Source organism: Pagrus major, chromosome 6 (assembly GCF_040436345.1).
Source record: "Pagrus major chromosome 6, Pma_NU_1.0".
In the NCBI taxonomy this organism is placed as follows: Eukaryota; Metazoa; Chordata; class Actinopteri; order Spariformes; family Sparidae; genus Pagrus; species Pagrus major.
This window is the reverse complement of record NC_133220.1, coordinates 10218433-10244499: the sequence shown is the minus strand read 5'-3', so window position 1 is coordinate 10244499 and position 26067 is coordinate 10218433. Positions and strand designations below refer to the sequence as shown.

At 41.1% G+C, this 26067-nt stretch overlaps 3 protein-coding genes across 5 annotated transcripts in view; 1 reads left to right on the top strand and 2 right to left on the bottom strand.

Annotated features, from left to right (window-relative positions):
* anks1ab (ankyrin repeat and sterile alpha motif domain containing 1Ab) overlaps positions 1–6809 on the top strand; it is a 44495-nt gene extending 37686 nt beyond the window's left edge. For 2 of the 3 annotated variants that reach the window (XM_073469299.1, XM_073469300.1), the window contains exon 13: positions 2312–6809. In XM_073469299.1, the coding sequence (XP_073325400.1) occupies positions 2312–2431 (120 nt within the window). In that variant the 3' untranslated portion in view covers positions 2432–6809. The remainder of the gene's footprint in view (positions 1–2311) is intronic. The other variant, XR_012179463.1, reaches the window with a different exon arrangement.
* Positions 6810–6824: 15 nt separating this feature from the next.
* On the bottom strand, positions 6825–16814 carry LOC140998888 (T-complex protein 11-like protein 1). Its single transcript, XM_073469301.1, has 10 exons — positions 16796–16814; positions 15645–15735; positions 15391–15520; positions 15155–15275; positions 13992–14212; positions 13617–13753; positions 12813–12994; positions 11282–11463; positions 10708–10880; positions 6825–9878 (listed from the first exon to the last, which is right to left on the bottom strand). The coding sequence occupies exons 2-10, from the start codon at positions 15721–15723 to the stop codon at positions 9646–9648; spliced, it is 1458 nt and encodes a 485-aa protein (XP_073325402.1). The 5' UTR covers positions 15724–15735; positions 16796–16814; the 3' UTR covers positions 6825–9645.
* A 2096-nt stretch (positions 16815–18910) lies between these two features.
* phc2b (polyhomeotic homolog 2b (Drosophila)) overlaps positions 18911–26067 on the bottom strand; it is a 38336-nt gene continuing 31179 nt past the window's right edge. Inside the window, exons 10-15 of the mRNA XM_073468621.1 lie at positions 25001–25212; positions 24002–24131; positions 22779–22884; positions 22560–22674; positions 21404–21728; positions 18911–21288 (exon numbers count right to left, since the gene is read on the bottom strand). Coding sequence (XP_073324722.1) covers positions 21134–21288; positions 21404–21728; positions 22560–22674; positions 22779–22884; positions 24002–24131; positions 25001–25212 — 1043 coding nt within the window. The 3' untranslated portion in view covers positions 18911–21133. The remainder of the gene's footprint in view (positions 21289–21403; positions 21729–22559; positions 22675–22778; positions 22885–24001; positions 24132–25000; positions 25213–26067) is intronic.

Genomic DNA, 26067 nt, shown 5'->3' with positions numbered 1-26067 from the left:
CACACATAGGCGGTTTCAGTGATAACAGCGACAGACTTAACACTGGGAATTCTTTGTGATATCTGAAACAGTGACTCCTTATTTTCAGACAGAAGTAGACAAAAGCAGGCATCTGATTTTTTGCTGTTAACAATCAATTTTTCCAGCTGAACAGACAACTGCTGCAGTGGCGCAAGCAGATTTCATTAGCTGTAGCTACCAACTAAGCTTCCGTGAGGTTGTTGAAAAATGTTGACTCTTTCATGTTGTTTTAAGGCAGAATTATTATTGAATCTGCCCTTCTTGGATACATACATGAAATTGTGCTAAAAGACTGAGACTAGAGCTTTTCTGAGTGCAACCCCACTGTCGTAAATACAAATCCCAGATCTGTAATAGATTGTTGGATGTAATGTAGGTGCTAACTACAAACAACACTCATTACAACACAACAATGTTTTGTCTTGAAGTAAACATGTATGTAACGCTGTGATCCTACCCTCTCACTGAAGTGACATAGTGCAGAAACAAGTGATAGGGGGGTGAAGAGGCTGAGACAGAGACACCAGCTGTTAACCGTGGATACATTTTCCCCCGAAAAAGACTTGTTTCAGAATTTGAGCCATTTGGTGCGGTAACATTTGGAAAGCCTAGAAGAGCCGCATGATTAAATCGTTTAATCCATATTCAAATTAGCAGAGGGCTGTAACTCGGCCATGGAAAGTCTCTGGTGCGCATGGATAGAGCATGTGCAGTTTGAGGCAGCTTTTTTGGCTTGGTGAGCAACTTCTATAGAAAGGTAGTTGGAGCTCCCAAGTCCAAGAAAGACAAGGACACAGCTGCTAAAGTTAGCCAACACAACTGCAGCATCCAGGACCAGCTAGGTGTGGATGTGCTAGTTGTGAAAAGGGCTTTTTAAATGTAACATGCAACCCCATAAATCCTGATAATGTGCTCCTTGGACTGGAAGTAGTGTTGGGTTACTACAGTAGGTAGTAATCTACTTGGCCAAGCATGAAATGGTTGCTTCTCACGTTAGAGAAGATAAACACACTGTTTCATAAATTCTTTACAGTTTGCTCTTTTGTTTTTGGTCTTTGAACAGCTAAAAATAGACACCACCCCTCCAAATCCTCATCCCCATGCACACAACGTCAACGTGTGTAGAAATCCAACAATGACGTGCCATGCCTTGTTAGTTTAGCAGACGTCAAATACAAGAACACAAGAAGTAGAATCATTTCCTTGAATAATTTGCCTTCTTGAGCTCTACACAGGTGATGAACTGCTCCTGCTGGATTTCTTCATTGCTCTGTCCCTCTATTCTCTCGTTTTTTTTAACATGTCTTTGTTCTTGTCTTCTTGGTCCTCCTGCTTCCCAGGGTGCCCCTCTGCTCGAATGCCGCTGCTGTCACTGTCACACGTGTACTACCCACCGTCCTTCCTTCCTCCCGTTGCACTCTGTTAGCCCTGGAGTCCAGGTCCTTCTCTTTCCTTTCCTCTATTCAACCTGTAGTCACCACACATCTGCTTACACACCAATCCCTCCCCTCTTTGTTTTTGTCGTCGTCGGGGTGCCGCAGTGCACTCAGTCTCCTTGTTTTGTGGTTCTTAATATTTCAATCATGAGCGTTCTCCTCATCCCTTTGCTTTTCCCATCTCTCATCATCATCTCACATTTTTAGATGTTTGATGCAGTTAGTTCAAGTTGTGGTTAAACACATTCAGAGAAGAGAGGGTTTCTTGATGTGATTTAACTTCTCTATATTCGCTTCTATGAGGACTATTGGCTTAATTGTGCCAGTGAGGGTTTGTAAACACGATGGTTGAAGTTGTCTCTGTTGGATGGTTTTCAGCTCCCCTTCTCATTCTTTGTATCTGAAGATGTCATCCATACACAGGGAATTTTAAATATGCCTATCTAGAGTTTTTTTTTTTTTTTTTGCCATTTCAAAGGCATAGCTAGCTCAGAGTAAATCAGTATCACCCGGCATATTATGTGTGTTTTGACTGCTTTTATAATGACATTAGCACTCATGTCTGTATGAGCCACTGGTGTAAAGCACGAACTACTAATCAGTATGTTTTTTAACTCCCAGAGGGTCGTAGCTTTGGTTTACTGCTGCGTCTTCCAGAGTGTATTTTCTGTCAGACATCATCCATGTTGTGGATTGAGCCCTGAGTGTCTGTGATTATAACATGATCACTGGACTGTACCTCTAATCCACATGCACGTGTGTGAGCTGAGGACTTGTCAGTGTGGCGCAATGGCCTCCACTGCCCCCCGTCTCACACCTCCTCTCGTCCCTCCTCCCTCCCTCCCCCTCGGCAGATCGACCCCCTGGAGATGGACGCAGACATGCAGTCCCTGGGCAGCACCACCTGGCTCTTGGACCAGCGGGATTCCAACAGGCGCCCCGTCAGCACCAAGTACGAGACCACCATATTCTGAGGCCGGATCCCCACAGCCGCCCCTCTGCACCCCCTCGTACTTTTCCCTCTCCCTCCTGCATCCGGTTCTTTATTTATCTCTCTCTTACACACACTCACACACACATATATATATATACATGCGAGCCCCGTGCCTTCTCACTGTGATGGTATAGCATCCCTCAGGGCTGCCTACTCCTGCACCCTCCTTTGCCCTGCCCAGCGACCCACACCAACCTCTTTACCCACCATGACAAACACTCCTGCGGCTCTCCCGTGCCTCCCCAACACCCCTGTCTGGCAGCCTCCCTCGCCTGTTGCTGCTGCAGCCAATGGCGGAGCCCTGGAACGGATGATCCTGGACTGATGTCATTTTACAGTGGCCCTGCTCTCTCAACCAATCTGCCTCTTCCTCCTCATCCTCCTCCTCCTGACAACTTGCATCTGCCTCCAAATCCCCGATAGCTCCCAGAGGTTGCATCTTTATTATTCCTTCTTTTACAGGCCATTTTTAAAATATTGATTCTCCACAGGCAAAACAAGCATGTTCATTCTTTATTTAGACTCCTCATTGGTTTGACGTAACAGTTACATTTCCAGAAAGTTTAAGTTTGTAATGTAAACTGCAAAGTTGTGTGAAATACCAAAGGGACCAGTGTGTAAAACTTTAAAGGAAAAACCCAACTTTTGGGAAATTAGCTTATTACTTTCTTGTAGAGAGTTAGATGACAGTACTGATACCACTCTGACATCTGCTCATAACATGAAGCTACAGCTAGCAGCTGGCTAATTTACCAGTAACCAAGTAAGTAACCAATATCCGCCTGCCAGCACCTCAAAACCGCACAAATTAACATTTTAAATCTAGGAATGCAACCGAGGATTATTTTTATTATTAATTCATCTGTTGATTATTTTCTCGATTAACTGATTAGTTGTTGGGTCTGTAAAATGTCAGGAGAAGGTAAAGAATGTCGATCAGCGTTTCCCAAAGCCCAACATGACGTCCTCAAATGTCTTGTTTTGTCCACAACCCAAAGATATTCAGTTTACTTTCATAGAGTAAAGAAACCAGAAAATATTACACTATTCGATTAATCTTCTTTGTTTTATATGTACACAAACAAGTGTAAAAACAACAAATTGTTTCATGCAGGGTTATGTGCAGGACTGTTACCTAGCTCCCTAAGAGCTCCCACAGTTTCTACTTTATTAGTTTTCCTGTTGCTGGCCATTTACAAAAAGATTATTCAGAGACCAAAGAAATAAAGCTCTGCATCAAGACTTCCACACAATGAAGAGAAAAACTCCCACAATCCTGCACTACTTGTTTTGTTTTGATTGAGAGACCTCTAGTACAGGAAAGTACATATTGTGTGTTTAACCACCTGTAAAACCGGTTTGTTTCTAGTATTTACACTTAGTTTTTTGTTCAGATTAAGCAAAATCAATATAGCGTGTTAGTTAGTTCTGGATGGTGGATTTAATAAACCTGGGGCAGAGCTGCGGCAGCTGCTTCTGCCCATTTCCAGTGTTTGTGCTAAGCTAAGTTAGCCGGCTGATGGCGGCAGCTTCATATTGAACGTACAGACGTGTGAGTGGTATTACTACTGTCTAACTCTTTACAAGAAAGCGAATACGTATTTTCCTCAAAACGTTTCCTTTAACAGACCCTTTTGATATTGCACAGATGAAATATCTAGATTCCAAGTCTGTAAAATAAAAGTATGATTTGTTTTTTTAGTTTATTTCAACATCACTTCTTATTCTTAATTTACTGTATTATTTGATTGTTTGGTTGTTTTGCCTCAAGACAGTTATTATTTTTTTTCTTTCTCCATCTTTAGCTTGTCCTGTCTTACCAGGCATCTACCACTGTGAGGCACTATGAGGAGGCTGCTTTGCTAGCATGGGATGCAAGACGGACAAATAAACAAAACGGCAACATGCAGCAAACAACCTGTTTTCTTTTCTTTTCTTTTTTTTTATTTCTACGCATTTGTAAAATACTCATAACAACACGATGGATCGGTCATGAATCTGTCACTGATGTCTGAACTCAAACGGACCAAGAACTGAAACCTCGCACATGCAGGAGGACAACTTTCCTACACTTTACCGAGGACGACAGCCTTACTTTATTTTGGTTATCTATACTCAACTGAATCCCCCAACCTTTCCCCAAAACTTCCTGAATACTACCGCCACCAACCCAATAACTGCACGCCTCCCCCCTGCTTCTAAAAGACTTTAAGAAAAAAAAAAAGAGAGACAACGCTTCTGATTTCCTGGTGTGTTAAACTGACTGTGGCCGGCTGGGTGACGACGTTCTTATGATGGTACAGTGAGAATGTTTGCTCTGGATTTGTACTGCCCTGTCCGCAGTCTCTCAGCATTCATGGTAGCAAATGAGAGACTGAAAAATCGCAGCATCTTCTTCTTGTCAATTTAACAAAAAAAAAAAAAAAGAACACTGTGTTACAACATGGCACTATCCCTTTTAATACCTTGTTTTCTTTTCTTACGGTGCAAATAGGACAATTAGTGCATTTGTGATACCTTTTGATAGACGGAGGCAGAGTGAAATATTTTGGTAGAGAGTGATTAAGGACGTTGATACAACCAGAGGCAAAAAAACAAAGATAATACCACCAAAAAAGCATATTTAGTGTACTGACATTGGTTCCACGTTTCACAATTCAAAACAAGAAACATTCTCAACACGATTTCATTTGACCCGATGCACAATTTCCCAACATAGCATCTTATTATCACGATTACATGGGTAGGTATCCGTGCTGTTTCACGCCAATTTAGAATTAGGTACAGTACATGCAGAGTACGCTACTTGGAAATAAACGGCAGTGAAAAGATTTAATTCCACTACATTAAAAGAGCCAAATCTAAGTGTTGCTCTGGTGTCGTGTTAATGCGAATGGATTTGTTATGCTGAGAACATGACACAGTTTTTCTTCATTTTTTTATTTTTTTATTTTTTTATTTAGAGAGAAAAAAATAATTTCCCTCCTTGCACTGTGACTCAAAAAAAAATGCTTGTTGTGGAGTCGACACGTATCTGTGGGTTCTCCCCTGTGTGCACTACCTGCTGTGCGTGCTGTATGCCTTGTTTCTGTCTGTCCTCATGGGAGTTTGGACTGTTACCGTTACATCACTGTCCACCGTCCTTGTTTCTGTGTGCTGCAAGAGAAGTGAGATATTGAGCTCCTCTCCAGAAGACAGTGTGGCTGCGGACTGACTGTTAAAAGATGTAGCTGGTCTGTGTGCGGTACTGTGGCTGTGTCATTGCCACTCTGTTCTGACTGTTAACTGTTAGCTTCCACTGATGATGCATGTTGGCAGTGTCTTTTTGTGTTTTGTACCCTTTGATGCACTTGGCCTGAGCAGTCTTTGTATGTACTGTAGCAGTGTCTCGTCTCCTCTCACTCATCTGCCATTCGCTTTTTATGTTCCCTCCGTTTGTTACACGCCATCCAATACAGCGATTCATCTCCATCCCCTCCACCGTTTTCCATTGTCGTCATTACTCTTTTGTCACGTATGTTCTTCCATTTTGTGTGTCACCAAGACAACCTGCTCTAGTATGAATGCATAATGTAAAAAGCATTACACTTTAATGAGCAGCAGCTATTTAAAGCAAGTTTTGGTGGCATGATATGGCTGTGCATGTACCGGTCTGTTTTAACATTGATGTTTTCCTTGTGTAGCTCACCCCAGCATTCAAGTTTCCGGACACCAAGCTGTGAGTTGAAGGGGAGCAGCCGATGCGAGTGTGTTTGCGTGTGTTGAGTTAGTGGGCAGAGCAGTGGAAAAAGAGGTAGAGAGAGAAAACGAGAGGTAAGCCTTATGCAACGTGCAGGGCCAAACCAGCGCTACTCTGACATTTTAGATCTCACTCTGTATATCCCACCCTGCTCCTCCACTGCCCCCCCTCCTCGATATGAATCCCAACACACACACAGACAGACGAAAAGGTAACCTGTTGTCCCACATCACTGGTTAAACAGGACCTGTGTATCACTCCTGTCTTGAGAGAGGTCAGTCAGTAAGGTCAAGTCTATCTCCTGGCCTCCATGTGACTTTCTGATCTTGTCATGTAGGTACTGTAATGTTTAGAGCACTGTAGACCATTAATGATATAGACCATTAATGAGCATTTCTATTGATTCAGGTCTATTGGGAGATAGTAACTGGGGAATTATGAAGGGTTAACAGAAATGTAACAAAATGTAGAGGAAAAAAAAAAAAAAACTGTACCAGCATACAATGCTTTGCCCATGTTTGTGGACAGAGTATGGTTTGTCAAAGAAAAAATGTGATACTGTTTCAAATTTCAAAGCAATATTATATTAATGAAATTAAATAATACAATGACAAAAGAATCCCTCTCAAGTCTGTTGTCAGAATTGATTTTTGTTTTATGGTTGAGTAGTAAAACACAGAAAGGAGCACTGCACACCAGCTGTTCAAAATTTAAAGAGACAAATATCACAACAACATGGTAATTATTGTACAATTATACTATCAGTGTTTCCCCTGCTCGAGAGATTAGTGGGTGGTGCAACTTCTAATCTCAACAAACGATTAGCTGCAGTTTGTGCCGAACACGTGTTGTACTACAGTCACAGAGCTGAGCATCTGATTTTATGCCTGGTGAAAACACATTATTGCCGTATTGACGGTATTTCCAGAATCCTAAAAGAAACTTCTGTCTCTGATTCATGATGAAAAAGGATTTTAAACCCATTTCTCCGAGCTGTGACTCTTCTAAACCAAACAAGAAAATGCCATAGATCCTTGCTTGATCTGTGCAACACAAAGATTTTATATATTTGTTTTGTTTTTAATACATTCATTTTTTACACACTAACTTGTAAGTATTTTTCTTGTCATAAACTAAATGTGCAAGAAGGTTTGACATTTCTGGCGACCTCGGTTAGTGAATCAAGTCGCAGTTTGGGAAACGGGTTAACAATCTTTGTTATGGTGCAGCAGACTGGATGTTTTATTCATACGGTTCGAGGATCTTTTATGATTCTGGAAGTAGCTTCAAAACAGCAGGAAGTGTTGTTAAAAGACTGTACGGGTTTTCAAAAGATTGCCAAGAATTTATCTCGCTTGCCTCTGTGACTCGATGAGGTTTTATCATCTGTTCTGCTCAGGGCCGCAGCAGAGTCGGTCAACATCAAATGATTAAAGAACCTCTATCAGGGATTTAGCATGTTTTAAGCCATTATTTGAAGCATTGTGCAAACTATACAACACAGTTTAGATTTGTTTATGTATTTTTGGCACATTCCATCGGTGTATTTATTCACAGGGTTATGTAAAAATCCTAGTGGACTCATACTTGAGGAGGGTAACCTTGACTCTTGAAAGGTTATATTGCATAATTGGCGACTTTCTCGTCTGCGAAAGTTACACTTTTCCCTGAAGTGATGCAGTGCAGACTGTTCTTATCAATCTGTGGTTTAAGTGCTTTCCCACACTGTGCTTATGTAACACCAGAGATGTTAAAAAAGAGGAGGCAGACCACTTAAAGCAAACTGAAGTCTGATAGTGTGACATTGATAGTGTCAGAAAGTTTGATTTGATTCAGATGTGATAATAATATACAACTTGATTCTTTTCTGGTCTGACATTTTAAAATAGCCAAATAAAAAGGTCTGTTCTGCTGCAGCTCTACTGGGCTGCTAGTATTTGCATCTTACCTCTGGGAACTATTGAGAGGCTCTGCCATTAAAAAAACAAAACAAAACAAAAAAAGATCTATTGGAGTAAAACTGAGATGACTCAACTCTCTATTCTGGCACATATCCCGCCCCTTCCCCCCCAAAGCTAATGTTGAGATTCACAACAGTTTCAAGCGATTTGGTGCAGCTGCAGACAGACTTCTGAATAGGCATGCAGTAGGAGGATGTTACGCTAATACACAGGCTTAACACGAAAGGTGAGGTTATTCAAACATCAGACATTAAGGGATGAGCTAACAACGTCACATCGCGTCACTCTGGATTGAGCCTTAAAAATATTTTTTTGCATGTGAAGTAGACAAAAAAAGAGGAGTTTCAAGCCATATTTTGGGGCAAAGTCGCCAAATTTTTAAAGTGTTTTTTACCAGATGTGACTGGTGATTCTATACATGCTTTTTTTTTTATGTCGTTGAAAGCGAAGTTATGTCTCTCTCCCAATTTATTTAATAGGAGCCTGGTCTTGTTAACCTAAAATAACTGTCTGGGGTGTTGCCAAAATGGCTGGCAGTGTGGCAAGACTTGCCTAAAGGGACTTTGGTAACACTTAAGTTAATATAAATGTGTTCACTGTGAGGGATTGTACGACATAAGCAAGAGTCTGATGCAGAGAAAATGACAGCTTGGGTTTACCTAAAACTAAAAAAAAATTTAAAAAATATTTCAAATATCTCTGCGATGCAAATCAACAGCGCGTCCGTTCTCTTGCCCAGATGTGATTGTTCGTGCGATGTCACGGTGATTTGGCCTCTAAAATTATAATTAATTAATGCGGTGTTTGTTGACATATAAGCACCTGTATCGTACACCACCCCCGCTAATACCAACAACTGAAGGGGAAACACTGATATTTTTTGGTTTATAGGCAAAAAAAAAAATAAGTGAGAAAAAAGTGCACACTGTCTTTGGTGAGTTATATATAAACATCTGTCAACACAAAGAAAAGAACAGAAACCAGCTACATTTCAAAACTAAAATATTATTTACAAACTTTGAGCATAATCTTTGGTACTTTTTTCCTGAGGGTGTTAATCTGAGTGAAAACCTAAAACATTTGTTTTCCAGACAGCTAATCTTTTCAAAAAACTTTTCTGAATCACCATAAATCTCCTGTTGTGACTCACACTTAGGTTTTTCATTAAAACTTCAGAAAACTATTTGTTACTCTTGTCCAGGTGAAAACTTCTACTCATTTTGTTTCACACAATCTATTTTTTAATTTTTTTTATGTTTTGTTGCAATCAAATGTGTGATTAAGATGAACTACAGGAATACTGATTCAGCACCTGCCCCAGGCTTTGATAAAGACTTTATGATTTGTACTAAAAAAATATATGATTTCTTCCCCTGCAGACTGTAAATGTCTTTCCCTAAAACAGTCTCATTTCCCGTATTTACACGCATTCAATCCCAAATGGCAGTTTATGTATGTTTAAGTTCACCGGCGGTTGTCTGGGTCGCCATCGGACTAGCGTGAGTCCTCCCCGGTCTCGGCCTCTGCAGGTGGGAACAGCAGTTTCCTGAGGACGGGTGCATAGAAGGGACCAAAGACGGTTCGGTTGAAGTGGACGATTCGCCCAAAGGCCGTTCCCAGCTCGGCCAGCTCGGCACTCACCAGCCCGAGGGGAGCGGGCGGCTCTGGACTCCTTTTAGCTGGGCCGCCCTGCAGCATGGCCTGGAGGAAGACCTGTACCCTTTCTCCTACGTTTGATAGAGAGAATGATGAGGGGGCGGAGGAGAGAGAGAGAGAGAGAGAGGGAAGGAAGTCAGCTCTCCACAGCAGCTCGCATTCAATTTTAAAACCATGAATGTGGCCGGAGATAACCCAAACTGAATGACATTATTATGCATGTTTCTCTTGTTGACTGAAAATGGTGCATTCCAAACATGTCAGCTCTTTATAGATTAAAATATACTACAATATCTCAATCAAGATGTATTTTAATACGTTTGAAGGAATTTTATTAACCTAGAAAAGTCAGAATTTTGTAAACCACACACCAGCCTGTGGTTATCTGATAAAACCAACAGTTTCAAGCAATAAGTTCTCTACAATGTGAACAAATTGTTTTTCCCCCACTTGTGCTTGAGAGTTGAAACAATTAATTAATTTACTAAATATTATTTTATGACTGTTTTAATAATCAATTAAAAGTGTCAGTAATGTGGTTCATTGCATCTTTACTTTTCATATATGATGGCGAGCTGATTGACTTCTGGTTTTGGACTATTGGTTGGAGAAAACACTGTCAGGACGTCATCGTGGCAACAAGTATTGAAAATAAATGTTAGATCGCAGCTTTTGAAAGACTAAAAATAACTGCAACTTCTTTATAATTATTATTATTTAACAAAATGTATTTCCAGTAGCATTGAAGGAGGTGTGTAACCAGCACATTTTATATGAAGTAAAACCATAACCACCTATACTCAGCAGTATAAACTTCTGCATCTGATATCTAATGTGGATTTCTCCCCCCATTTGTACTTCAATTAATCATTTATCTAGGACTCTCGTGTTCAGCCTGACCTATGAGTGTGCGGACAGGGTTGTTGTGCCTCCACAGCTCAGATATTTGTCCCCTCAGCAGATCCAGGCTCTCCCGAGGCAGCGCTGCTCCTCCCTGGCCACTCAAAGCGTCTGTCACCTGCTGCAGTACCGTCTCCCCGAGCCCCAGCAGCGCACCCTTCAGGTCAGCTTCCCTGCAGCGCCAGAAACCAGAATTACATGAATAACCAGCAGGTTTCATTAGATGTGGAGTAAGTCACAGGATCGTGGAAGTCGATAAATAAGAGTCTTTAATAACATCTAGGTCTCAAAAGAGATTCAGATTAAATAAAATAGCAGTGATTAAGTGAGAAATGCCCTGTGCTACATGTTATTGCAGCTTGGACCAGAGTGTGAGCAGCCCTCGAATATCACGAGCTGCTGTTCCACATTTATCCACTAATCATGACGGGGCGTCTCTTGAACAGAAAGAATGAGGTTAGCTGGATCCGTTCTGACAAGCTAGTTGGCTGCTGTCACCTCCATTGGTTTCCTTCTCATACGATACCTGTTCCCCATGACAGCCAGTACATGCATCACCAAATCCTCCTCTTACCTGGTGTGACTGCCCTCCAGCAGGGCAGCGACGGACTGCCTGAGTTTACCTACAAACCCCTGCAGAGACAAAACGGCGCCCCCACACTGAGCGTTGGTCAGCAGCAGCACAGATGCCTCCAGGACCAACATCTGGAGCTGCTGGCCCAGGGCGTCCAGACGGGCTCGGTCCATCAGCGCGGTCTGTGTGTGGAGGTCGGGGAAGGGTCAAGTGTCAGGAGGTTACTCACAGGGGATTTTCAGCATGAATATGAGACACAGATGTCTGAAGGAAAAAACGCTGCGGGTGTTGATACAAAAAGCTGCACTGGATATTCTACAACAGTGTTTCAGCGGTACTTGTACCCGAGGGAGTACTTGTGCAGTTGCTAGAAGGTACATGGAAAGATTGTAGAGCAGCTTAACTGATTGAAAAAAAAAAGATGAAAACAAGGAAATTATGTTTTGATTAAAAAATAAATAGCCATATATTGAGAGTGCATGAAAACTAGTTTTCAAGCCAGCAGAGAATGTAATGAATGAACAATTACCATATTCATTCATATTCTAAAAGTGACATAAATGGTTGAAATTGTTGGGTAAAAGATTTTGTATGCAGCTAAAATATATAGCTAAGCGTAATAAACAGTTCAATAGTTGGCTAAAATGAATAGATAAATGATTAAATTGTTATAAAGTGTTGAAATTATAAACTGAAAGCACTGTAGCAAAAATAGATAGCTAACAATTGAAACAGTTAGCTAAAAATAATGGATTAAGTGTTGAATTAGCTCAGTAGCTTAATGTATAAATGCCTAAAATAGATGTTAAAGTAATGATTAACAGATGAAATAGTTGGTGAAATAGTTAGCTAAAATTATTAGCTAAAAGCAATAAATAATGGTTGAAATTATTAGCTTAAGGTAATGGATAACGTGTTGAAGTAGCTAAACTAGATAGCTTAAAGTAATAAACAGTTCAAATAGTTAAAAGTAATGGGTATGAGAGAAGTTGTTAGCTAAAATGAGTAGATACAACATGGAATTGTTAGCTTGAAGTGATGGATTAAGTGTGGAAATAGCTAATAGTAGTTAAATGTATAAAGACTAAAGTAGAAGCTAAAAGCATTGAATAAATATTTGAAACATTCAGCTTCAAAGTGTAATACAGATGCAAATTTGATCAAACCACCTAAACACTCAGAATTCAATTATATGTAAACATTATTGTCGGCTAACAATCTACCTTATATAGTTAAAAGTGTTAAATAAGTTTAAATCAGTTCAGATTAATCATTTGGAAGATGATGGGTGACGTTGACGGAGGGTTACGTGAGTTCATCTGACAGGGCCGTGGGTACATCAGACAAAGAGAGGCTGAGAGCCGCTGCTCGACAGCGCTACGTGAGCTCTTATGTGTTGTCACATTCTTTAACAGGCTGCAGGGTGAGGAGGAGTGTGTTGGGAGATTGAAGATTCCCTGATAATCAATAAAATATCACTCAAATGAAAACCAGAGTGCAGTGTGACGTAATTTTACAGGCTGCAGCTGACCTCGGGATATTTCTGGTCCCGCGGGTCCCAGTGTAGCAGACGCATGTAGGCCCGGTTGAGGACGGCGGTGGCGCTGAGAGGACCTTCGCTGTCAAGACTGGAAGAGTCAGAGCGAGCTCTGACGGCCGACGCCTCTTCTGACGCTGCTGCCTGAAGCCAAGCCATGGTGTTGTCCAGAGAAGCTGAGGTGAAACAGTGAAATACATAATATTAACATATTAAGTGCAATGCCACTGAATTATTATGATTCACAAGGTGTTTTCAGTGATGCAGACAGTGGATGTACGTCTCTGTTCAGGGAGGATGGGAACTAAAACCAGTTAAAATGTGTTTGCAGTACATTTGCTTCACTCTCTAAGCATCAATTAATGGTTTCTGTACCGAGAGGAGGAAATTACACCTACACTCACGGCTATAAAAAACTCGTATGAAAAATGGAAGACAATCCTACTTATTAACCTCATTAAGTAATTTGCTAACAAAATGCATTCTGGAGGATTTTCAGAAAGAAAGAGAGAAAAAGACTTTAATCCAACAGCTAACATGACTGTCAGCACTGAGGACCCTGTCACTCTGCCAATGACTCTGATTAGCCAGCTGCACTTAGACAGAACAGAGTTCACTGATTGGCTGTCCGGCTCCAATCTACGAGAAGCTGAAAAATGGCAGGACGGTGCTTTAGAGCGACAAAGGTCAAAAAATCAGTTTAATTGAAAAGTGAAATATACAGTGACCATAAACTTCACAGTCACAAAGTCACCTTCGTCGTCCATCACTCGAGCTGTGGTGGGCGGGCGGTCTCACCTGGCTGCTTGTCCAGGATCTGCTGGAATTTGGCCCTCTCATACTGCACGGCCTGCTGCAGGAGGTGAGGCCTCAGGCTCTGGATGGTGAAGTTAACCATGTCCGTCTTCATCAGGCCCAAGACTCGGAAGATCTCCCTGAGGGAACGGAGGGGGAATAAGGTTCGGGTGAAACGGCTTTTACTTAACTTTATTTATAGAGCACTTCTGAAGACAGAAAAAGTGCTTTACAAGAAGAAGACGGGAGAAGGAAGAGACAGAGAAGACAATGTACAGAAAATAAAGGTATAAACCACGAATATATATATATATATATATATATGTATGTCATAGATACAAGTACTGTCTGTAAAAGTGTTGTCAAGCTTCCCCTCACCTCAGGAGCTCCACAGGGTCCTTGAGCTCCCTCAGTGCGCTGACCTCTGGGTCGCGGACCGGTGCACACAAAGATGCCATGGTGTTGATGATGTATCCTGCCAGTCTGTGGAGATCCAGAGCTCCGTGATTGACTTCCTGCTGGATCAGCTCCATGTCCAGTACCTCGTCCATCTGAGATCTCAGTCTGACGTGAGCGGGCAGCAGCAGGGACTGAAGCATCTGACAGGAGATAGAAATATATAAGGCTGCCTTTAGCTGAGAACAATTCAATAACTCACCTAAAAAATAGTGATGGTTGGACAATTAAGGATTAAAGGGACAGATTTACATTTTGTAAAATACACTTCTTGCTAAGTGTTACGTGAGAAGACTGACACTGCTGGAGACATGAGGTTACCAGGTAACCACTGGAAATTTCAGGAAGTGACGGGCCCAGAAATAGTTTGGCAAATAACACCTTTTAACACCACGGCATGTCATTTTAACACTTTGTTTTTCGTATGGAGTAAACATACGAGATATAATGTAGTAATTAGCATGCTTTAGAGGGGCTAATAGGTGTATTTTGTTACCTTTGGACAGAGCTAGGTAAGCCGATTCCCCTTGTTTCCAGTCTTTATGCCAAGCACAGCTGATCTGCTGCCAGCAGTCGCTTCATACTTACCACACACACACACGAGAATGATGTAACATCATAATAACTGACACGACGACGGTGCTTTCAAGGCTTTAGAAGTGTTACATTAGGAGGCTAAGCAATAATAAGTGTGAGTAACACTCACTGGATAAAGTCGCTAACCTAGATCTTCATGAATGAATGAAATGGCGTACTTATCGCTCTCAGAACAAGGATTAGCGTCCTGTCTCCTGTCCTGTGTTCTTTCATCACTGTGAATGGATTCATCAGCATTAAGAGTTCAGTTGTTTCACCTCTAGATTTTATTATTACCGTCTCTGTGAAAAGCAGATGACGCTGATGAAGTCTGACATCGCAGACGTTCCTCTGTCGTCGTGTTTATGTTTCTGTGTCATTTGTCCGGACCGTCTACACTCACTGGTTCTGATCTTCAAAGCATGTGAGAACGAACGGGGTCAGAGGTCTCAGCGGACCGTCTCCCTCTCTGCTGCTAATGTGTCTGATTTGATGCCGTACACACTTACAGTCTTGACTTCCTGGAGCAGGACGACGGCATGATCGTAGTTTGGCGGATCGCTGTTCAGCTCCTCTTGAAGACAGTCCCAAAACGCCCGGTGAACAATCTCCGTCACTCTGCCCTCCAGGCTACAGAAGGGAAAAACAGTTAAAGGGAGAGCTCGACGGGGACCAAACTCTCAATTAATTTTGGAAATAGAAGTAACCCAAGGTCACTTCAGCTGCGGTGGAGTGTTTTTCTTGCCTGTCTGTAGGAGGGCTCTGGGGTTTGAAGCAGAAGTCTCTGTTCACCACTATCTCGTGTGCGAGGCTCAGGTTGGAAACACAATTTTCCAGCTCCATCAGACTGGATAATGAGGCGGTGGGTGGGCTCCCTGACACCGCAGACAGGACACACACACCCACAGATAATTAAAACTGCCACGGTGGTAATAATTCAATTACTAATGCTCCCTGAACGTGTCTGAAAACAATAACTGCCATAATAAAGCTTCGTACCCGTAGGAGAGTCAAGTTTTTCCAGACAGGGGAGGTCAGCGGGGGAATCATCGGCGGCCTCGTCTCTTTGATTCGGCATTTCAGCAACAGTCTGGACATTTAAATTAGTCAGTAAATAAGCAACAACATAGCTCGGTGACATCGGCCATTTTGTTTCTCGTTGTGCGCAAAATGAAAATATTAAGAGTGGCAATTATTAGTCGATTAAGCAATTACTCAATCAGCAGAAAATTCATCTGCAGCTAATTTGGTAATTGATTAATCGTCCGTCAAACATTCAAACCTTTCAGATGTGAAGATTTGACGCTTTTCTTTGTTATATATGATAATGAACATCATTTATTTTGGTTTTGGTCTGTTGGTCAAAGAAAACAAGATATCTAGCTACATCTAACTCAACTATGGGACAATACAACATTTATTTTTTTACTTTTTCTGGCACTTTATACAATTGATTGAGAAAATAATCTAAAAACTAATCACACAATGCACATAGTTGTAAATTGCAGACATAAAATTAATATAATAATGCAAATGTACTGTCATGGCACTTAAAATATGATTATAGAGTTAAAAAGACAGTGAAGGAAAAGGACTAGATCTGTTTTTTAAAGGGTAAGTCCACTAATTTTACACATTCAAGTGTGTTTACAGGTCTTGGGGAGTATTACTTTCTATTGACATTTTTCTGTTGGTATTATTATTATACTAACATTTTTACATGCAATATTTTATTTCATTTTTCTCATGATTTCTATTGCTTGTTTTTTTTTATATTTTATTTTAACTATTAATTTTATTGCAATTGGTGTGCATTAGTCTCTAAACCTGTTTTTATACCATGTTTCTCACTTGTAAAGCATTTTGATTTGTTTGAAAGGTGCTTTATAAATAAAGTTTGATTGATTGATAGATTGATTAATAATAAGTAAAGACATACTGGTTGATCACTTCAATAAAGCCTGCATATACACAACACACACATCAGAGTTTACCTGTTGACAGTATTTACTATTATTGATCAGACAAAGTAACTAGTTACATTAGTAATTAAGTAAGATATACAATAAACGTGGAGTAAAAAGTACAATAATTGTAGTGGAGTAACATTACAAGTTTAGTAAAGTAGTAAAAAACTGGGAAAAAGTTACCTCAAAATTGTATTTGAGTACATTTACAGTACTTGAGTAAATGTACCTGCTCGTTACTTTCCACCACTAAAGAAAAGCTAACGTCATACAGAAGATTAGTGACCGCACGAGACACAAACAAACAATAAACAAACAAAACAAATTACAATGTAACGACAATAGTTGACTTTGCGTGAGCTAACTTACCTGTTGTTGGTGTTTCGATGATGTAAAAAGTAAAATAAACCCTCTGACTCGTTCAAACTCTTCACGTGACGTTTAAAAACCACAAACATCAAAACACGAACGTTCAAGTTTAAATCCGGACTGAACCACTCCAACAGAGGTATGGGGGGGTCGGGGGTGATAATAACACGTTGTTACCAATCAACACGTGATTTTAACGTGTTTGTGCGACCGTATACTGACACGGCGTGTGGATATAACACATTTAATGATTCACTTTTTTAACTTATATATTAAAAACAGAAAACAAAGGCTGCTTCTGTTGGTACGGTCCACTCTCAAATCAAAACAATGGGCGTGTCCTTACTGTATGGCCCCGCCCCCTTTGGCTCTGCAGCCGTCACTGTGTTTGACACTGAACTCGTACCTGCCTCTTGTTCGTGCTTCTGTTGTAGAAACACAATGGAAAGCGGCCCCGGTGTGTTTGTTTAGACGGTCCATTGTTTGAGACACACAGCTGGAAATGTCGCGTTTCCTGTTAAACGAGGGACTTCGAGAAGGCCCAGAGACACACAGATACAGATATACAGTGATGACACACAGCAGAACATCCTCCAGTCCCCTCAATACATAATACTACTGTCACACCTGTTTATGTCATTTATTTTTATTTGTCATATACTTTGAAGTATAAATGAGTCAGGTATATAGGTGCATATATGCATGTGTTGCATTATTTTTGGGGACCACATAGCACAAAATGAAAAATTCAGGTATGTCACAGAATAAACAATCAAGTGAAACATTGACCTGATCAGCCCTATGGATCAGCTGTTATTGTAAAATGTGTATTAAAAACTCAGTTTTTGTACTTTTCATCGCTGCTGTGACGCTGAGGCTAATTTTTCGACATGGGATTTATTAAAAGATTGTCTTACATTATTTGATTATTATTATTATTATTATTAGTGCTGAAATAATTGCTTGTAGAACAGTTGACCAACCTGCTTCAATGACAGATAAATTGTCGTTTCTTAAACACAAATTGAATAATGTGCTGCTTTGCTTGCTTTTTATATAATTGTAAAACATTGAATAATGTTTTTATAAATAATTATTGGCAGTAGGTGATTTAAGGGGCGATGCCATCCTCCTTTTTAACCCGCCACCCCCACTCATAAAAAGCTTTTCAACTTTGATTTTTACTAATTATTAGTGCTGAAATTGCTTGTAGATCAGATGATCAATGTAAAAAGAATTAACAGAGCAACTTAACAAAAATAGGAAATGTGGTTCTTGACACAATAAATGATTTGAGCAGCGATGTCACCCCCCTTTTAAGCAAAATGATCAGAATGCATCCCTCTTTTTAACCTGCCACCCCCCCTCATAGTACTTTGCACATAAAAAATAAAATTATTAATTATTGCCTTTAGATGAGTTGAAGAGAGATGAGGGGGGATGTCACCCCCTTTGTAAGCGAAATGATGAAAATGCATCCCCCCTTTCTATTTCCTCATAGCAGGGAGAGTGCAGGGACAGAGGGGTTTAGTTGTCTTTGTTGATCTGGTCTGTATGACTCATTGTTCCTTCATCTGACTGAGGTTTATTAGTCCTGAATCAAAAGAACCAAAAACTGTAATTTTGCCATTCATGAGCAGATGAAACGAACCAGGTCCATCCCCCCCGACAAATACTAACAAATGAAATGAATGAAACTGAATGTTAGTTTCCTACAAACCAGGAACTTATAATGCCTTTGAGTCGGGGCTGTCTGAGACAGATAGACTGTACTGTAACTTCAAGGGGGAACCGGTGAGCATAATAAAGAGATGCAGATAAAACAAAGCCTAACAATGTGATGTATTGTATTATGCGATCTCAAAGAACTGTAACAGGTACTTTTCCTCTCTCAGTCACACACACACACAAACTGACCAAAGACAGAACTGTATTGCAAATTATTTATAATTGCAAAATGTTGTGTAACAAACCGTTTTGATAAATACAAGCATTTGACAAAGCCTTATCTAAAAAAGTTGACCTTCCATCACAGCCACAAAACACAAATAGATATGATCATATTTTCATTAGAAATAAAAAAAACAAAAACATTACAAAAACACCTCCCAGGCCGTGATATTTATACATTTGCATATTTCAAAATAACATAATTACATTTCTGTTTTTTTAAAATAACAAGGATAACTTAAAAAAAAACACTCAGTTTAAGTCTTTTTCCTCACTGGAGCTGCTATGTACATACTGTATAAACTCGCTGCACAGATGCCACTCTCACTTTAGGTGGAGCATCTCACAACATTAAAGCAAACGAGAAAGAGTAAGTGCCAAAAGCAGGGCAGCTCACCCGACTTGTACCTTCCATAACTTAGTGTCCTCCTATGAAACAGAGACAAGAAATCGATGTCGTATTTGAGTAAATCATTTTTGACAAAGAGGCAAAAAAAAAAAAAAAAAAATCGTTTGCAAGCAGTTTAAATCTACAGGAGGAAAGCTGGCGAGGTCCTCATGAAAGGGAAATCAATGTCACAAGCGGTTTCTCTGCATTCAAGCTTTGTATTCAGAGCTGTGAGAGTCTTATTGTGAGAAAAGGCAAAGGAGCATCTACTGAATGAAAATGAGAAAATTAATGAATGCAATCTTCTGTTCCCAGCCACACACACACGTTTCTCTTTCATTCACACGCTAACAAAACTGTACAAAAAACATCTCTAATTATAATAATATAATAATAATAATAATAAATCCAGACTTCACTCATGTTTGTCTTGATGCCTCAATTCGTTGACGACTGTGCTGCAGTATGAACTCAACCTGGGCACAACTGAACAGGAAGTCACTTTATTTAATTCCCTGTTTTACTTTAAAGCTCTACAGTTTTTTTTTTCCTCGGACCAAATCTGAGACCCGATCTCCACCTGCTGTTATCACAGTTTCTGTAGATGTGTTATCTGGATAATGACGTCTGATAAAAAGGCCTTTGCCTCTACACCTGGGTTTTAATAAGCACTCTTGTTATCTCACTTCTGCCCACATTATGATCAGATCTTAAAATGCAAAAAAGGTACCAGACGCAGCGAAAAGTTATCTGTAGCTTTTAGACAGGCAGCTTGACATCGATCGATCTTTCAACTGGCCCAGCATTTTTTGGTCTTCTTTTTCCCCTGGTGGGCTGGTGGTTTCAGGCTCCGACCATTGACGAACAGCTTCAAGTGCTCGAGTTGTAACTCCTTGAGCTGTTGCGAGCGTGGCGGGTCAAACTTGTGCTCGCCACAGCCCCCCGTAGTAGCAGGACCGCACATGTGCAAGTGGAGAAATGCTCCCTTGCTGGTTTTGAGACTACTTCAACGCCACAGAAGGGCTCCATTTCTTGCGGTCTTTTTGCTTCTTTTTCGGTGCAGCAGATGCAACATTTCGATAGAAGCTTTCGTGTTAGCACTAAATATACGTACCATCATTCCTGTCAATGACAAAGTTCACATTCGGGATAAATTGATAATCGGCCTGTCCGATATTCATCACTTTTCCCCCCATCATCAATTGTGGTGTTTTTTTGTGTCCGATTGTTGATAAAGTAAATTAATTAGAAATGCGCTCCTACAGCTCTGTGGATGTCCTGCCCACAACGCTATCAGATAAGTTACATGTCACAGGTAATAGCCAATCAACACTGAATAATCTAAATCCACAAAGTAACTAGTAACTTAAGTTATCAAATAAATGTAGCGGAGTGGAAGTATGAAGTCGCAGAAAATGGAAATACTCAAGTTAAGTACCTAAAAATGTAACTTTTTGACAATTCTGACACTATCTTGACACTAAGATTTTTATTTTTACTGCAAATGTATATCGGTTATCTGTTTCTGCTCTGAAAAAACTATTGGTCAATCCCTGGTTCACATGGTCACATGGGTATTGAGCAGATGCAGGTGAATATAAGTGCCAGCTAACATGAGATTTAATCCAGTTGTGAGGTGAAGACGGGGTCATAGTGCAGTCAGTCTGTTGTCAGTGCTACGATGACACATCATTTTCCTTGTGCCAAAGTTTCACACTCTCTCTCTCACTCTCCCTATTCTGTCACACACTTACAAACACACATACACAAGTGCGCACGGAGATCAACGCACAGCACACAAACGCCCTTTCCTGCTAAGAGTCTTTGAGCATGTTGATGCGTGCAAAGATCTTGAGTGCAGGTCCCAGTTTAATGTTCATGGTGCTCATAAGGTGGTCCTCCTTTAACAGGAGCAGCGCCTGTCCATCAATCTCCTGAGAGCGAAACTCGTCTGCTATCTCCTGACAACCTGCGGGAACAGCAGAGGAAGACGTACACGCTGCAGTTAGTCACACTTAAAACAGCATTCATAAGCAAAATGTGTATGTGATGCTGTATGAGAGGTCTGTGTTTACTCCACTGACCTGGCAGTGACCGGATGAACTCGTAGACCTCTTCCACATTCCACCTGGTGGGGTCGTTTGGTAAGAAGCGCTGACAGAGTGATGGCGCATCCCTCCCGGCGCAGCCCTCGTGGTCCGAGGCCCTGCTCGGATGCCGGTGGACGGGGACCTGAGCTGGGGCCGGAGCAGGAGCCGGGGGTCCCGAGCTGGCTGCCGACAAGGGAGACGGCGGCTCTTCGTAGCTGGACATGTCCGAACACGGGCTGGACTCCTCCTGACTGGGCTGGGAGGGATGCGGTGAGGATATAGAACCGCCTTGAGTCTGCTGTGGTGTGGGGGACAGCTTCTGAAAATGAAAATAGGCAGGCGTGACGTCAATGAGAAATTGATGGCTCATCAGTAAAACACCGCTGGGACATTGTATTAAGACACAGCAAAGATTAAAAGGGTGATAAGTAAGATTTATGCTCTACAACTGCTTCAGTATATGAGTATAATACACCTGCGGGGAGTTGATAGGGTTGTTGGATCGATACCAATGGCTCGAAAATGACTTTGTCAGGTGCTGAACCCTCTGGATTATGAAAGTCAGTTCCTGGTCCAAACATGAAACAAAGGCACCCCCCACTGGAGGTTCAAGACCCAACCCTCGAGGCATTACATAACTCAAAACATGTTGCCGATAAAACCTTGAAATGATTGTTCTTGTGCCAAGGAAAAAAGATTCTTCAGCATTAAATTCTGTGTTATCTGTACATTTCTGTAGAATGTATGCCTTCATCATCTAAATGACTTGTCCCCTTTGGAAAAATGTGACTTTATTTTGTCATTAAAGGCTTCAAATGAGTCGGATGAGAGGCAAAGACCCTGCAAATCCAGTTGTTCTTGACGTCTGTATAACTTGCCCAGGAGGCAGAAAATCTCTACTAATGCTTTTCTATTCCTACTGGTCACCAATAAACGTTGACAAAGATCATAGAGCACTTAATGACCCTTTAAAGACAGAGGGACATAATCAGGCACTGACACAAATCATGGCCGAGTTCATTAAAGAGCATGAGGCGTGAAAAGTGCAGAGCATAAAATGTGCAGCGGAAGCAGTATGTGATGAGAGGTAAAGTGTTGATGAAGAAGTTTTACAGCAGCGTAGGAACGTGTGTGAGAGCGGTTCACGTACCTGCTTCTTCGCCTCTATAGTCGAGCGGCCCTGAGATCTTCTGCGCCAGCGATTCGTCGGTTTACTCCTCTCTGGACGGAAGAGGCCGATCCGCTTCGTGCAGCCCACATTGTACCTGTCCAGAGAGGTGCTTTATTAGAGCTTTTTCACATGATGTAACTAATCTTCACAATTATTTGTGAAATGAGAAGAAATGTCAAATTTAAAAATGCGTCTTGCCTCTTTGCACAAACCACAGAGCAGAATCTTTTGGAGCCTTTGAACGTGTAGGCAAAGTCGACCCAGCCGCAGTATTCACACGTCAGCTTCGGTTCTTGATCTTTTTCTATTAGAAGGGAAACACGAGACGGATGATAAATGAGGTTTTCTTCTGTACAGACCACAAGACTGTGATCACCAAAATAAAAAAAAAGCTTAGAATAGTCAATACATTCACATGAACTCAAAAAAATGTATCCACTGTTTTACAGACACTTCTTTCTCAGTCTTTTTGGGCCCCGGTGCATCATGTGATGTGTAATTACAGGGTTTGGCCACTACGAAAGTTAGCTTCAAAGCCTGGCGCTCTTCCTGGGGGTTTCTGGACTAGCTTCTTGAAACCTTGAGTTTGACATTACGGCTGTCACCATTTTGTTATTTTTTTTAGCCTGAAGTGACCATATTTGGACGAGAGGATGTAGCCGAAGACAATATCTTGATTGAATCTGAGTGAGAACCAGAGGATACACGTGGTAGCGACTCCACGCCCTAAAGTACACCCTGCTTCATCGTCTATTTTAGTCTTAATGGGACCAAAATTTCCAAAATGAACATTAGGCTATATTGAACCAAAGCATTAATTGACTGCCTCCAATTTACTTAATAAGAGGCTCCAGTCGGTCTGAACGCAGCCATGAGCAGATTAGCTATTAGCCAAATGTCATTGATCCACTTCCTGCATGTTTCACTTTAATGTGAAAGCAGAATAGGTCATTACTGTGGAACCAAACATGATACTAATGACTTTTGCAGCGTTGTTACATTTTAATAATGACAAACCTTAATAACTACAGTCTAAGAACACTACTGGAGGAGCTACATCATGTAGCAGGTTGGTTTTCTGTCCGTCAGAGAAGACGGAGCCACCCACAGGTCAAGTGGGTCAGTGAAGACATGCAGAAGCATGCGATTACGCTGAGGGCATCCTGTTCTCTGATGACACACAGGACAGTGAGTGCAGCACCGGCTCCTGTCATCGTTTATCACAGCAGCGTGTGAGTGTTAGGAAAATGATGGTGGGTCAATCATTATAAGGTCGGTGCGTCATAAACCTTCTCCAACAGTATAAATACGATTTTCACAAGCCTCAGGGAGAAGTCTGATCGGTTTCATGAGCACCGGCACCGTGCGACACACACTGATATACACAACCTGCTGCACCTATCTAATACTTTTTGTCTCACCTGGCTGGTTCATGTCTTCGGGCTCAGAGTCGGTGTTCGCTGCGTTGCTGACCGGGGTTTTGTCGGGGTCTGAGGACAGCTGGTGATCATGCTTCTTTGGGCTGTCGATGAGAATGGGCAGACGCTCCACCTGAAGACGGGAAGAAGATATTAACAAATCTATCAAAATGAAACCTGACATTCTGCAGGAATAAGAAACAATAGATTACTGTAACTGACAATATAGTTGAACCGCATCAGGGTTATGGTTTAAATTGAATATCTTCAGGGTTTTCGGACTGTTTCTCAGACAGAATGAGTCATTTGAAGATGTAATTTTAGCTTCTCTGATCTTGTATTAACATTTTACCCTTTTTTACATTTCATAGAATAAACACATAATCCATTAAGAGAGAAAATAAACGCTAACAATCAATAATAGAGCAAAGCAACTGCAGTACTAGGTGAATGCACGATATAAATATAAACACTGCATTCTCTCATGCTGTATAACAACATGAATTCATTGGGCTTGCTCAGCTCACATGCATGTAAATAAACTGGGCATTTTCACCAAATGTCCAGTAGGAGGCAGTGAGCTCAAAGCATAGAAATCACAATAAGCACATGTCATTATGTTGCTCCATAACAAAAGGCTTCAGGGATGAATGAAGAAATGTCAACCGCAGGCTTACAGATACACCAGATAAACAATATAAGATATTACAACATCTATTTTACGGGACATGACAGATTACAGGAGGGATTTTTCTGCCTTCAATATGCAGCTCATTACACACACCCCTTCATCCATCTGCACTCTTTCAGCGACAGTCTCACCTCACTATAATTAATGACTGAATCAAACAGAAGCTGTGAGCTGTCACTAGTAGTCGTAGTAACACAAGGTGTGTGTTTCCCTCTGACGGCTCCCTGCAGGCGACTACACTGGAGAGGTGAGGTGGCTGCGGGTTGTTTATCACGTTGCGCTGCTAGTAAAGCTGATACGGGGGCACTTACACACACGGGGAACGGTTCGGCTCCCTCCTGGATGACAAAGCCCTCGATGACATGTGTGAGGACCTGGGGCTTGACGATGGCCTGGGGCGGTTTGTTCTCTCCGTTCTGCGGCGTGCTGCCCGTCACGGTGGGCGCCTCGCTCTCATTTCCTGAGGTCATAGCTGGAGGTGGGGTCCCAGGTGCAGCGCTCGGCCTCTTGGTTGTGCCCCCTCCTGATCGAAACAAATGAATACAGCACCAGCCAGTTAATACAGGAGAGCATGCGAGAGCCGGTCACCAGCGGATTGAGCCTGAATGATATTAGAGCCGGAAGAAAGGAGGTGATTAATCATTCCTGTCATGTTTCAGGGAAGAATGACAAACATTTTCTCGTTATATGTTCTTGAATGAGGATGTGATGGTTGTTTCTTGTCATATGTTATGATGTAATGAATATTTATGGATTTTGGCTTGTTGGTCAGACTTAAAAAAGCAGCCTGAAAATGGGCTTTGGATAAGGCGAGGCAAGGCAAGTTTATTTCATGGCACCATTCAGACACAAGGGAATTCAAAGTGCTTTACAGAGACATGGAAATGCATTAAAATGTTTCTGTTTTGAGACATTTTAGAGGCAAAACAATCTTTCAATTAATGAAGAAAATAATAAAAGAAGCTCTGGATTAATTATCTGATTCAATTTTTTATTAAAAATGCACCAAATTTTCTGATCCCAGCTTCTCAAATGTGAATATTTGCACTTCATGAATCTGTAAAAGCCATTTTTCAGTATTTTCTTGGTTTTTATAGATCCAACAACTTATCCAAAAAAGCAATCAGCAGATTAATTGACAAGGGAATAATAATCAATTACACTTACAGCAGCAACATGGAGGCTTGCAAACTCACTGTACCCACTTTCACTGTTTATATTTAAGAGTTGATTTACATTATCAAACTGGTTAAACTTCTGAGCTGAAGTTTAATTAAATTACCGTTTGTCATCTTTGTATAATCACAAATAATATCACACATGCATCAGATACTTCGGACACATAATAGTCACATCAACACAACAGCAGCCATCTACA